At 31.4% G+C, this 13,739-nt stretch overlaps 1 protein-coding gene across 1 annotated transcript; it reads right to left on the bottom strand.

Moving 5' to 3' along the window:
- Window positions 1-4,271: 4,271 nt before the first annotated feature.
- On the bottom strand, window positions 4,272-12,537 carry LOC133201435 (uncharacterized). The gene is made up of 4 exons (XM_061337238.1): window positions 12,531-12,537; window positions 11,142-11,627; window positions 9,473-9,735; window positions 4,272-4,439 (listed from the first exon to the last, which is right to left on the bottom strand). Exons 1-4 carry the CDS (start codon window positions 12,535-12,537, stop codon window positions 4,272-4,274), a joined length of 924 nt encoding a protein of 307 aa, XP_061193222.1.
- Between the last annotated feature and the right edge of the window lie 1,202 nt (window positions 12,538-13,739).

Raw genomic sequence — 13,739 nt, 5'->3', positions numbered from 1 at the left:
CATCACTTAAATGTTTGGGCATATACATAGGTATAAATAAAGAGGAATGCTATAGAAAAAATTGGATTGATAAATGCGAAAATATGCAAAAACTCTTTGAATCATGGAAAAAAAGAAAACTTACTATTTTTGGTAAGACTGAAATCATAAACAGTTTAAGTATAAGTAAATTTATCTATGTTGCGTCTATCTTACCTATTCCGCGAGAAATCGAACTAAAAAAAATAAGTAAATTTATTTTCAACTTCCTTTGGGGTTCCAGAGACAGAATTAAGCGAAATACATTAATTGGTAAAATAGAAAAAGGGGGGATTGGAGTAGTAGATATACTTACCAAGTTCCAAGCATTAAAAGCTGTTTGGATACCAAGACTCGTGAATAATGCTAATCACAACTCTATGCTTTCCCACCTTGACAAATTATTAGGGGTGTATAATGTAAATTTTGAATATATATTAAAAACCAACAGTACTGGTTTGAACGACTTTGACTCCTTTAAAAGACTGCCTTTGTTCTATAAAGAAATCTTTATTTTTTTTAATAAATGTAAAAAACTTCCCGATATAAAGAAAATGAGTATTAACGAAATTTTACAAGAACCGATCTGGAATAATAGACTGTTTTTGTATAAGGGAAAAACGGTATTCTTTAAAAATTGGGTTAAAAATATAAAATATGTAAAAGATCTCTTTTCAGATGGTGGATTTAAAACCATCGAAAATACAGGAGAAGAAATTCAAAAAAAGTCAAATCTATTGTGTGAATATAAAATGATCAAAACAATTTTTAAATATATTAGAGAAAAAAGTGAAGATCAACAATATAAATTTATTAACATAAAGAACAAAAGGTATTTTAATTTTCATGGATATTATTGTAGGGCTGAAAGCAAGAAATGTAAATTTTTCTATGATATCCTTCTAAGTAAAAAAGTTATTCCGCCAAAACATCAGCGAATCTTGGAGAAATGTTCAATGTTAGTCAAAAAATGTGGAAATCTATTTATCAGCAAAAGATTAAACTGGCTATAGATAAAAACATTGCGGAATTCAATTACAAATTATTGCACAATTTACTTTGTTGTAAAAAATATATGGTAAAGTGGAAAAAGGATACCACAGACAAGTGTTTACTTTGTTCTGTTGTAGAAGACATGCAACATCTTATTTTTGAATGTAGAAATGTTAAATATATATGGGATATAGCTTCAACTGTGTTTAAAGTTAACATTCAATGGAAAGACATTGTTATCGGTTTTTATTTTGAACGTAACCAGAAAACATACTTTCTGAACAATTTTATTTCCTTTATTGCATTAAAAATATATAAATTCAAAATGTTTTGTAGAATAGAAAATCTTGACGAAACAGAATATAATGTTGTACATCATATAAAAAAATCTACAGTATTTTGGTGTAAAGTAATTAAGTTTTGTAATTATGCTCTAAATGTAGATATTATTGGAAAGTTTATAAAATTACTGTAATTTGTTATAGTATATAGATATAAGTTTATAAAACTAAAAAAAAAAATCTGTTCATGTAATCTCTATGTATTAAATTAATTTATTTTTGTAGGAAAAATTAATTAATTCCCGCTGCTAGACGGTTTCTGTCCCTCTAGTAGTGCTGCTGAAGGGGAACCCAAGGACTGAGTGAATGTATGTGATTTCCCCTTTCGACAGCAATGGGAATGTATTAATATTCATACAATAATAAATAAACTTGTACTTTTCTTCTCTTCTGGTTGTAAAATTAATGTATATTTATATATGTATGAATATGTGTGTGTGTACAACTCTATAATTATCAATATTTATTTTTCATCTTCAAGTAATATTATTATCATGTCATCATCCTGCGAGATGATGTAGGACTAATTTATGCTATAATTGTATTTCGATGGAGCTTAGTCAGGGCCCCATCCCTGGCAGCTGCCATAAATAGGGAATTCAAATGTTATAGTATAGGTCTGGGCAATAAAATTTAAAAAAAAAAAAAAGTATTAAGGATAAAATTTACTTTGTGAAAGTGCAAGGATATGTGTTAATCAAACAATCAAATGCTCTTGCAACATATAAGTCATGATATTGATTAGAAAATTTTAGAAAATATGACCTTCAAATCTGTGTCCCCTTTAAAGCCAAATATCTACACTTTTGAATGATGCCGATTTTTATTATCATGTTGCGATATAAATACTTCGATAATTGCCTTACGTTGACGTCATATTTGAAATCATCAAAAAGGAAAAACCATACTTTTATGATTTTGCAATTTTTTTAAAGATATCTTTCTTTCGTAAGACTTCAATGGAACAAGTCCCTCTCGTGTGAATTTTGCTAAAAATTGATAGTTTTATAAAAAATTTCAAGACATGTCAATTAAAAAATTGTATGAATTTTCCTAGAGCTGCTTTTAACTAGTATGTTCATTTCACCATGCATTAGACACAAATTAACCATTCATCGATCATTATACACTGTATGGCATTAATTATTTTATTGTTCAAAAATACATGCACCGATCATGACGGCGGCTTTTTCCCAAATTAGAAAAATGGTGAATTCTTTCTCCTTCCAAAAAAAAAAATCATTTTTAGCAGCGTTTTCTCATCATTAGCATATTTTATCTTATTTATTTACTTTAATCACATACATACTTAGCCTCAGTTTGATAATATATGGATATCGGTAGGGATATCTCTAGAACTTGTTAAAGTACGAGGGTTTCAGATTCATGGTGAACTCACCCTAAATATGACATTGTGAGAAATTAAAATTCATGCTTTCTTAATTGCCTAAACTAAGTTTATATAAATTCTTTTACTTATATGATCTCCTAAATGCCAATTGCGATGTCGTAAATGTTCCCCTTTTTTCTTAAAAAGTTGCAAATTTTCAGTAGAATTTCCTTTCAGACGATATAGACCACATGCAATGCCCACAAAAAAATTAAGATATTTGATTTCTCAAAGATATTCACACAAACATTTCCGAAAATTGAAGTGGGCGACACTATTTCTTAAAAGAAAAATAAAGAAATGTTACAATCTTGGATATGTAAAAATTGATGACCTCGTTTTTAGCAGAATTGTCATCCTTTATGCCAAATTCGTTCAAGATTTATCACTTTTGTATATTCAACTTGTATTTAAGCAAATTTCAAAACTTTTTTTTAAAAAATCGCATTTTCATGGCATAATAAATACAAATAAAAATTGTACCTTCTTCTTCTTTTTTTAAAATTAATAATGTTTAAATAAAATTTTAAGTTCCTTTGAACTGGTATTTTTTCAGCATTGATAATTTAAGTTATATGGTTTTTTACCCTAAATAGTCTGTCAAAGTAAAAGCATCTGAATTTCATTCACTGTATTTTATAGCATGTGATGCTTCAAAGAATTACCCTGTATCATTCTGTTCTGCACACACCCATCAATAGACTTTTGTATGTTAAGGGGGTAGATAACATAATAAAATTAAAGTGAACGGATGTTATAAAGATTGCTTATATTATCTTTTTTCATCGAGTTAAAAGTGTTATTGTTTCGTAAGGTCACGAAAGATTTTGTTTAGTTTGTCCACTTGTCTGAGTCTTATCAACTTTTTCTTCATTAATCAAACGCAAGTGACACAACTCATGGATATTAATAAGATTGCGTCAAACATAGATCATATTACGGAATTTTTAAACAAAAGGAAGATGGAGTGGCATCTACAAAAAAAGGAAATCTGTTCATTTTAGTTTCATAATTTATGTTAAAAAACAGTTTTTGATACCCATTTTTATACAAAAATATTGAATCTTGCAATTTATGGCCATTTTATCGATTTTGAAGATCTATCCCGCAACCTTATTTTATGGTCATTTATTTTAACGGTTCATTTATAGGAACAGGTATCCAAGAAGTGCTCCAAACTTTTTTCAGCCCTGTCGGAATTACATGAGATCTACGGGATAAATGTTTTAGAAATAACAAGATTTTTTGCACACATATACTTTGTTTGGAAGAGAAAAATTAGCATGACAATTAACAAGACTTCATTTTGTCATTTTGGCTTAATTATCTGATTATAGAGGGTTGACGTACACGCAACTGAGTAAAAGAAAACTGAAGGTATATGGAGAGACCAGACATTTTCTATCGTTATATATCACTGTAGGACTTGCTCCTTTATACATTCTATACATAAAAAGAATCGACGTTTTAGGTACTCTTTTACAAGACATATTTTTGAAAATTTTATAATTCAGAGAACAAAAAGATGTCTACTTTGTATCACTAATACCTCCATACGTCCACCCAGAGAAAATGCTTCCAACTTGATCACATACACGTCTATCCACTTTCTGGTCAAGATGTTTAGAAGCGTCCACCACCACCACATAGAAAGCTCTCCTGGTAAGGTAAATCTGATGACAGGCGTAGTACGCACACTGTCCACCAAAGTCAAACAAAGTCAGAGTCTTTGCATCATCATTTCTAATATGATATTCTCCATTTTTGCCATCTTCGCATTTTGTCCTTGCTGAAAAAAAAATTAAGCGCTCTTGACATTAAAGTTTGGTTGTTGATGGAATAAATGCATTATAAACACAGCGTTTGTTACACAAACCGGCATAATAAACAGTACTTAATATTCAACAAATAATCTGCACTAGCTATAGTATATCAAAAGCATTACTAGCATTAAAGTTAGAACAACCGTAATTCAGTCAATGTTATTGCTAAATACAGAGAGAACAATCATTTCAGCAGAAATAGTTTTTAGACTATATTTTTATGTTGCAATTTAACTATATATAGACTAATCCATCTTATTTTTTTCTTAAGGGGATGAAGGACACATGGTCACATGACTCTGTTTAACTACGTCATAGTCTCCGTGTATATAACTGCAAAACGTGTAAACCATCAGTTCTTGTATTAATATTTGACAATTTGTTTACTTTGATTACCATTTTATATATAAAAAAATAAAAAGTGTCAACATTCTTGTAAACATTAACAAATTATGAAATTGTTTGATCCACTCCTCTGTTTCTCCAAACTGCGCGTCCAACAAGTCGGTGACGTCATACACGATCTGTTAGTACAGCAAGATCATACTCGGTGAATACAGGGGCGGTATTATTATGTAAGAACAGGTCATAATCAGTATGTGATGAAATATTTTGAGAAACGGGGAACACAAAAAATGTTTTTGCATTGCTGATGACGGAAATCTTATGTAGGTATATCTTATTTCGCTTATTTAGCTTACGCGTGACGTCATAGTTGGTTTTTCCCGTACTCGAGAAATGTAAACATGACACGGTTTTGTCATGCTTATGCCTTCTTTCATGATGTCCTGTGCAATATTGAGGTCAGCTTCACCATTCGAAATTTTTACAGTTAATCAATAATACGAAGGACTTGCATTTCAAGGTAAATTTAAAAATATTGAATGATAGAATTTTTTGTAAATTACGTTTTATTGTTGTTTAAGTTGTCTTAAAAAGTACGTAATTTCCCCTATCCAGTTGCAGAGCGATAGAAGAAACTTGCTTTTTCGAATTTTAAACCCTATTCATACTCTGAAATATTTTAAAAGATACATGTCCACTTACATATTTTTTATAAATGCTTAAAAAATCCCATTGTGGACAGAGTAATGAGCCCGGAGACATGGAGAATTGAAACTCCACTTAGATACTGTAGGACATAGTATTTGTCAATCAATATCTCGAAAATAAGGTCAGAAACCTAATGATATTTCTGCTTTAAGATATGTGGGACATACTTAATTAGAAATATACAAAATATAAAAATAATTGAATGACAAGTATTTTTTCAGCTCAAGGTGTTTCTTCCCCTTAAGTTAAAAGGCTTATTACTTCCTATTAAATGCAGATACTATGTCTACATCCTGTAGCATTACAACCATTGATGCTTCTTCTAGTAACAATGACCCATTTAATTTTGCATAGGATCAGTGCATCTTCTATTATAGTACACGCAAGAAATAAGTCAGCAATGCATTTAAGTAATTCACCATAATTGCAGAACCACAAAATAACTTTTGTATCGTAACATAAAAAAAGAAGTAGGTCTGATTTTTCTAGGAACAACTTTTGAGGTCAACTTAGTCACTCTGGTGAACTTTTTCTCTCTGTTTGTTGTTTGTCGTCGTACGACATGCATTGTGCGTGGTTCGTCGGTCCTAAACTTTTGAACAAATTCGGCTTTTTTTCTTGACACACTGAACCATTTTCAACCAATTTAGCACATAGCATCAATGACTGAATTTGTACAAAAATTGTGAGTTTCATGGTCGATCTTGTCCTCTTGGGGCCTAATGGATTGGACTAAAAGCATCAAAATAAGTGTTATCTTCGTAAACCTTCTTCTTTACTCTTGAACATCAAGCAAACAAACTATTGGCATGATCATAATAAGCGTTGAGCTCTCTATCAAAATTATGAAATTCATGACTCCAGGAACTGGCGTTCTGAAGTTAAAGCAGAGCTCTAATGCATTTAGTGAAAAAGAAAATATACTATAAAAATTTTTATTTCTTTTTCGCCATAGCAGATAAACTAGGTGCATTGTTGCATTGTTATGATGAGCAAGGGTAAATATTCCGAAATTCTGAAATTTTTGGCTCCAGGGCCAGGGGTTCTAGTTTGGGGTGGGGAGGAGATACCTATTTTATAGTGAAAATAAATTATGTCTTTGAAAACCTTCTGTTTTACTGGGTATAAAGCAAAAATAAACTAAGGGCAAAGTACTGATGAGTAAGGGTGCTTCTTCAAAAAGTGTGAAATTCATGGTCCCTGGGTCAGGGGACCTTGGGTTAGAATTGGGTATTATTGATTATATAGTAAATGTGCATTTATTCTTTGAAAAATTCCTCTTTTATTGGGTACCTAGAAGATAAACTAAGTGCATGGTTATGATGAGAAAAGGTGCCTCTTCTAAAAATAAGAATTTGTGGCTCCAGGGTCAGGGGTTTTTTGTTGTAGTGGTGGGGAGCGGCGCTAAATAGATTATGAAAAGAACAAAATTCATTGTTCTTTAAGAAATATTCTTTTCTTCTCCTGGATAGTAAACGGTCACACTAAGTGTATTGTTATGATGAGAAAGTGTGTATATTCCAAAGGTGTGAGTTTCATGGATTCTGGGTCAGAGGTTCTGGTTTTGCGGTGTTACCTTTGATTCTATAGTAAAAATGCATTATTTTTTTTTAAGAAGAAAAAAATGTCTGCTTTTGTGTATCTGGTAGATAAATTGAGTGCATAATTGTGATAAACAAGGGTGTGTCTTCCAGAGTTACGAAATTCGTGGACCCTGAGTCGGGGTTTTTGGTGGTGTTGGTGGTAGGAAGGGGGGGTCGATTGATTATATATTGAAAATGCATTTTTTCTCTGAAGATTTTCTTCTCTGCTCCTGGGTATTTAGTAGATAAACACAGTGCATAGGTATGATGAGCAAGTATGCTTCTTCCAAAATTATGACTTCCATAGCACTTGGATAAGGGGTTCTGGTGTTAGAGTGGAGCTATGTTGAATCTTTAATAAAAATGTGTTTTTTTCTTTGAAACTATTCTTCTCTCTTCATGGGCATCAAAGGGACAGAGTACAAATTGTAATAAGCAAGGTAATTTTTAGCAGATTTTTGAAATTCTAGACCACTTGATCAAGTTTTCTGGTGCTAGGCAGGGCTCTTTTTTGTATTCTACTGAGAGAAGTTATTACATTTTGCTATCCACCTATGATGATTAATAGTGATTCTCTGTAACCACTTAAACTTCTTTGCCACGCATGGTCGCCGATTTTTATGAAACTTTGCCCATTATTACAACTTGACACCAGAAACATATCAAATAATAATTCGTTGCTATGTGTCTTGGATGCCATGGTACCAGCCAGAAAAGTTGGAAAAATTGAGATTTTCAGCTACATTGAATCTTTATTAAGCCTTAATAAAGACTAAGAAAAACAAACAAACCATTCTCACAAAAACATGACACCTTGTTGCCAATTATGCTATAAAGAAACTATTTAGAATTTATCTCTTAGTAAGTGGTAATTATAGGTACGTTTGGAATACATTTTAGATGCTGAAAAATACTGAAAAACGCTCAATATTTACTAGTGATAGGTGTTACATGATCATACACAATCAACAACGTAAGAAAAACAATAAAAATATTTGACTTTAAGTAATTAGGTATTGGCAATATTATTCTAAAAATAACTTTCATGTTTGCCATGGTAACACAGTATAACAATGCAAAATCTATTGCTAGGATTGGGTTAATGCTACCATCTTGAGGAAAAACAATAAAATTCACGACTGGCACAAATACATCCTTAGGACCTTGCAACACCGACAACGTAAGAAAAATTGTGATTAACTGTTACTTTGCAGTGTAACAATGGAAACAATTTACCAGTGGTTTAAAGTGATATGTTTTGTTGCTTTAGGAATGTACTTACCATTTAATCAAGAAACATATTATCTGACTCACCTTGAATAGTATTTATCTGGTAGAACTTAAGTTGAATATCATATATTGATAAAGTTTGATGAAAAATACAACACTTTGCTATATTTACCAAGAAGGGAAAATGTTCGGTTTTGTTAACTTTATATCAATATTATACCCTATGTGCCAGCATTTTGCATCCAGTTAGAGATTGGGTGGTAGTCAAAATTGAAAGTCAGGTTAATTGTTCATAAATATCAATCATAAAAGTTTTGGGAATCTACAAACAAGGGTACATATCCAGGGAATCAAAATATTTTTCAGATTTTTATGCATAATTGTTCGGCTAATTTCCATAGCAAGGCTCTATCAAAGGAATTTAATTTGAATTTTTTTGAAATGTGAAAATTAGGGTCACGCCAACACCTTTAAAAATTGATCATCAGTTATATAGAAATATGCTTTTTAAAAAGACAGGATAAGATTAAAACACTAAGAGAGTAAATTGAAAATCACTTCGTGGCATTAAAACCATGGCAACTGTTGCCAACCTATAAGAAATATCATATCTCGTCCTTGGTATACGTCACAAGGATATTTTGTCTATTATTTGCTTGCATTTCAACCTATAATTGTTTTTATTCTTAAGTGTATGACTTTATAAAATTAAATGAACAACATTATTATTTTTGAATACATTGATTCCATAGTAGCGTATGTAATAGTTGATTTACCAAACATGTTTATCATGCATTTAAGACATCAGGTCTTCAACTTTCAGAAACAGTCATTGTCACTTGTTTGCTTTGCTGCAAAGCTGTCTCTATCATTATTTATTGCCTACTGAAACAATTTAAATTAAAATTAAACTTAATGGAAAGTTAACTTTTGACTATTTCAAGCGAGAAGATATATTCGCGCTTGCACATGAATATGATATAAGTAAAAAAAAATTCTGTTTATGAGAAAAAAATGTAAAACTTGCAGATTACTTTAAACCTTCTTACTTTTCAAAGATTTAGTTTCATCACAGACTTCAAATATTTTCTCATGCACCTCCAATCCCTCAGTAGATTTTACTTTCTTAATCTCTTCTTCACTACAACCGAGGAGGCGTTTAAGAAGCGTGGTTTTCCCCGCCCCAGCACATCCTACAATCATCCCCCGGGCATGGTGGACTGTCTGTGTTTCCCTCTTTGCGTACACCACATACCGCTCTCTGGCCTCCTGGTCCCACTCTAGTATTTCCTTGGGGACTCCCACTGTATCAAAGAAAATCAACAATATCAAAGAACAGGGCATCAATGATTCATATTTTTGTCAGGCAATTTTATGAAATAAACAGTGGAAAGTGATAGCTTTATTCCCTTGAGAAGTAATTTCCAATTGGAAGGAAGGTCATGAGAGCTTATCCTTGAAAGTACGTTAAATAATTTCTTTTAATATACATTTCACTTAATTGCTACAACTTTATCAAATTAATATTCCTATATTTGGTAAATTGGCAACATTTTTATTGTTTTGTATCATTTCCCTTCCCTTGGTGTTCTGATCAAGTGTCTGAAAAAACATTTAATTCTCTTCTTCTATGTGGTCCGTCAAAGTGGATTTAAAAAAAAATGCCATAACATTTCATGCAAATCAGTTAAACAAATACACTATGGAGATATGGTATCCAACAATCCAAGCAAACTCTTACGCTATACATTTCAATCGAATTAGCATCTGGTCCTTTGAATCAACCTGTTTACATTGTAAAGTCTAATTCAAAATTGTCGTAGATATAGTTTGATTTAATCCCTCTTGGAAAACTTTATAGATCTTCTAAAGACTTAGACAATACAATGATTACCATGAAAAAATTTTAAAACATTTTTTAAATTTTAATTATGACCCAGGTCTCAGCACACCATCTTTTCAGTACAATAATTTGAACAGTTTTTTTTTGAAACTTCGTTTGGGGAACATAATGAAGCTAAAAGCAATTTAAGGATTCTACAATTGAATTCACAAATTATTCATACATGTAATTCTGAGCAAATGTGAGATTATATAAATCTATAAACTCATGTTGCCGTGCATGTTCTTGTTTATAATTGATGGGTCGGAAATTTACTTAAGTGAATTTTAATAATTCTATGTTAACTATACATATAATGAATCATAATTCATGAATTATGATAGATTTCATAATGCTGAAAAGGCGTATTAATTGTCTTTGTTACCTTACTTAGGGCTTGAATACTGTTCGTTATTTCAATATTTCATTACTTATGTCATCTTAAAAAAGATCGGTCTTTAAAATTGTTTAAGCAGCAAGATAGTTCTCTCTGGAGATTATCCCGTGCAAAACAAACTGCCACATGAAGCCATGTTACATAATTACTATACTTTTATTATACGCATTTTATTGTTAAAATATTGACATGTGCATGATGCATGATAAAATTAAAATTAAGATAATTAATCACAAAGACGCTTTCAAAATAATTTCAATAACATTCAAAATGTTTTGATAACCTTATATTAAATGTAATAAGAAGAATAAAGAAACTTTGTACTGTACAACATAAACTATATGCAAATACAAGACTAATATAAGATTGTATCAGGATAAAAATTCCAATAAATCTTAGAAAAATATTTATTATACAGAAATCATACTTACAACGTTCACTGATCCTGCGATGAATCCCCCCGTCAGACACGGTACAGTGTGTGATGATGTCCAGCTGTAGTTTGTCTATGAAGAGGTCGTACATTTTCTCTGGTCTGTCCGGTATATACAGACATCTCTCTCCCTCACTCCTCTTATAGTTCCAGGACCTGCCGTATTCTGATATCACGTCCCCTGATGCCGTGGTGAGGAAAAACTCCAGATCACTGTCCTCCACCAAACACTCCGTAACAAAGGCGTACATGACGTCATGTCGGATATCGTCTGATGTAAACGTTGTAACACCATTGTGTGTTTCTGTGATTGCATCAGGTAGATCTACCAAGTCGTCATCAGTACTATCAGTGAAATATCTGTCTCTGATTTTGTCCCTTGTGATTCTGTGTGATTGTACATTGAGATTCAGTTGATATTTCTCAGTTAACAGTAAGCAGTACAGTAGACATCTGACTTCCGGCGTATAGATATGGTATTTAGCTGAAATGAAAGCATTTCAGTGGGGATTAAAAAAATGTATATATTTACAACTATTGGCTGCCTTTTCCTTTCTTTGAATATAAATCATAATTAATCATTTACTTTCTGGTATTTTAAATCTTAGTAAACGTTTTGTGCGAAATCTGCTTTTATAAAATTTCTATTGTGACCAATATAACACATATTATTATTTTTTCGTAAATATTTAATTAGAAATTCCTTTATTATACAAAAAGTTAAAAATAAAAGTATTGAAAATTCATGAACAAAAAAAAACTGGATTTAAGGATGTACAACACCCCACCATCAAAAATTCCTGTCGTTTATTTATTTATTATTATTACCGTATATACTCGCCTATAAGTCGGTTGTGATTTTTGAGGTTATTTTGAAGGGATTTGTCATTGACCCGCCTATAAGTCGGTACAACCTTTTGCCAGGATCGGTGGACAATTTCAAATCAATGCTCTAATGTTCTAACATGTGTTTCAAATATTTTGAGAAATTACGCCGATATTTTATCTCTCTTTTTTCTTCTTTTATAAATTTCATATAAATACTCTAATGTATTTACCTGTGTTCAAATAATATGTTAAGATATGACATCGGTAATTAATATTTTTTATTTTTCAACAAACCAAACCACTCCCATTTTGGTTTCTTTCTATACTGTTTTGTTTAAGCGTTAAATCCCTTGTCTTGTATATTTTATACATCGATCTCGATCATTGGCGGATCTCTGTTTCTTTGGCATGGTGATGAACTATGTAACGAGTCTACCAACATTTTGATGATATTTAATTAGGAGGTGCCTAATGTCCAAGCCATATCTATAGTTTTTAATAACGCTACGTTTGATTTTTTTATTAGCAATCATCGTCTCTTAATTACTGTATCCCTTACCTGACATCATGTTTATTTAGTGGCACGCGCCCCGAGAAAATTGTGTACCACACATGGGAAGCATTTTCATAAACAATCGAGTTTTAATAGACTCCAGAATAATATTCTGAATTATTTTTTAAGAATATCATATCTGTTGTCAAAAACATTGCAGACGGTACACGTGTACATATAATTATACATTAATGCTAAACGTATTATATCGGGTTTGCAATTCTATTTTACCGATAAACGATAGATTTACAGTAAGTCACAAGTTAATTAAAGAAATATTTTTGTTAATAATTAATCAAATAAATAATATACACTTAAGATGAAAATAAAATCATTAAAACGCGTAAATACTTTTACTTTATATATAATCTAAGAATACATAAATAATATAATACGTTCAGACATTTCTCAACGATAATCGTCGAAGTTATGTAAAAAATACTACATTTCGTCGTCCAGAAAAATACCAAGCTTTTGATGACTCGCCTATAAGTCGGACATAAAGATTTGGACCAAAAGTTAACTCCCAAAAAACCGACTTATAGGCGAGTATATACGGTATTATTATTATTATTTTTTTTTTTTTTGGAAGTTCCAAAATTTACCTATTTTTGGATATAACGACAAGAAAAAAATCATCCAATAGTTCAACAGTTCATGAGGATTATTTTTTTTTTTTTTTTTTTGGGGGGGGGGGGGGGGGGAGTTGTTAAGCCAAGTGTTTACATTTGCTAAATCATTGAAAACAAAATTAAAATAATTTGGTAATGGAAAACAGAATTATCTCCCTCGGTATGCTCTTTCGTTAAGGAGGGGGATTTTGTTTACCCGTAAACCGGCAGGTGGGACAGTTATTTGTGTTGAATACGTACATCATCGATATGCCGGTCTATCACAACTGATTGGCGGAATGCACTCTTCAACCCGAAAATTACCGAATTAAAGTAAACATAAGTCGAAATCGTAACAGAAGAAAATATCAGTGGATAAGACTTGGAGACAATGGAAGAGATATGGATCTATAATAATTGCATGTCGGCATTCTGATTGCCTTATAATAATTTCAAAGAGCCCACTAACTTTTTGGGTGCAAAACACAGTTTTATGTATGACGTTATAAGGACGTTATCTGATGAGCTGATGGAGAGGCAAAACTGACCCCTATAAAGAAATAATAAGGGCTTATTACATAGACTTCTAAAAATCAATGGAAAG

This window comes from Saccostrea echinata, unplaced genomic scaffold, assembly GCF_033153115.1.
Source record: "Saccostrea echinata isolate AGI-Se365-2 ecotype Australia unplaced genomic scaffold, CSIRO_AGI_Sech_v1 ptg000044l, whole genome shotgun sequence".
NCBI lineage: Eukaryota > Metazoa > Mollusca > Bivalvia > Ostreida > Ostreidae > Saccostrea > Saccostrea echinata.
The sequence above is the reverse complement of the archived record's forward strand: the minus strand, read 5'-3'. Positions and strand labels throughout refer to the sequence as shown.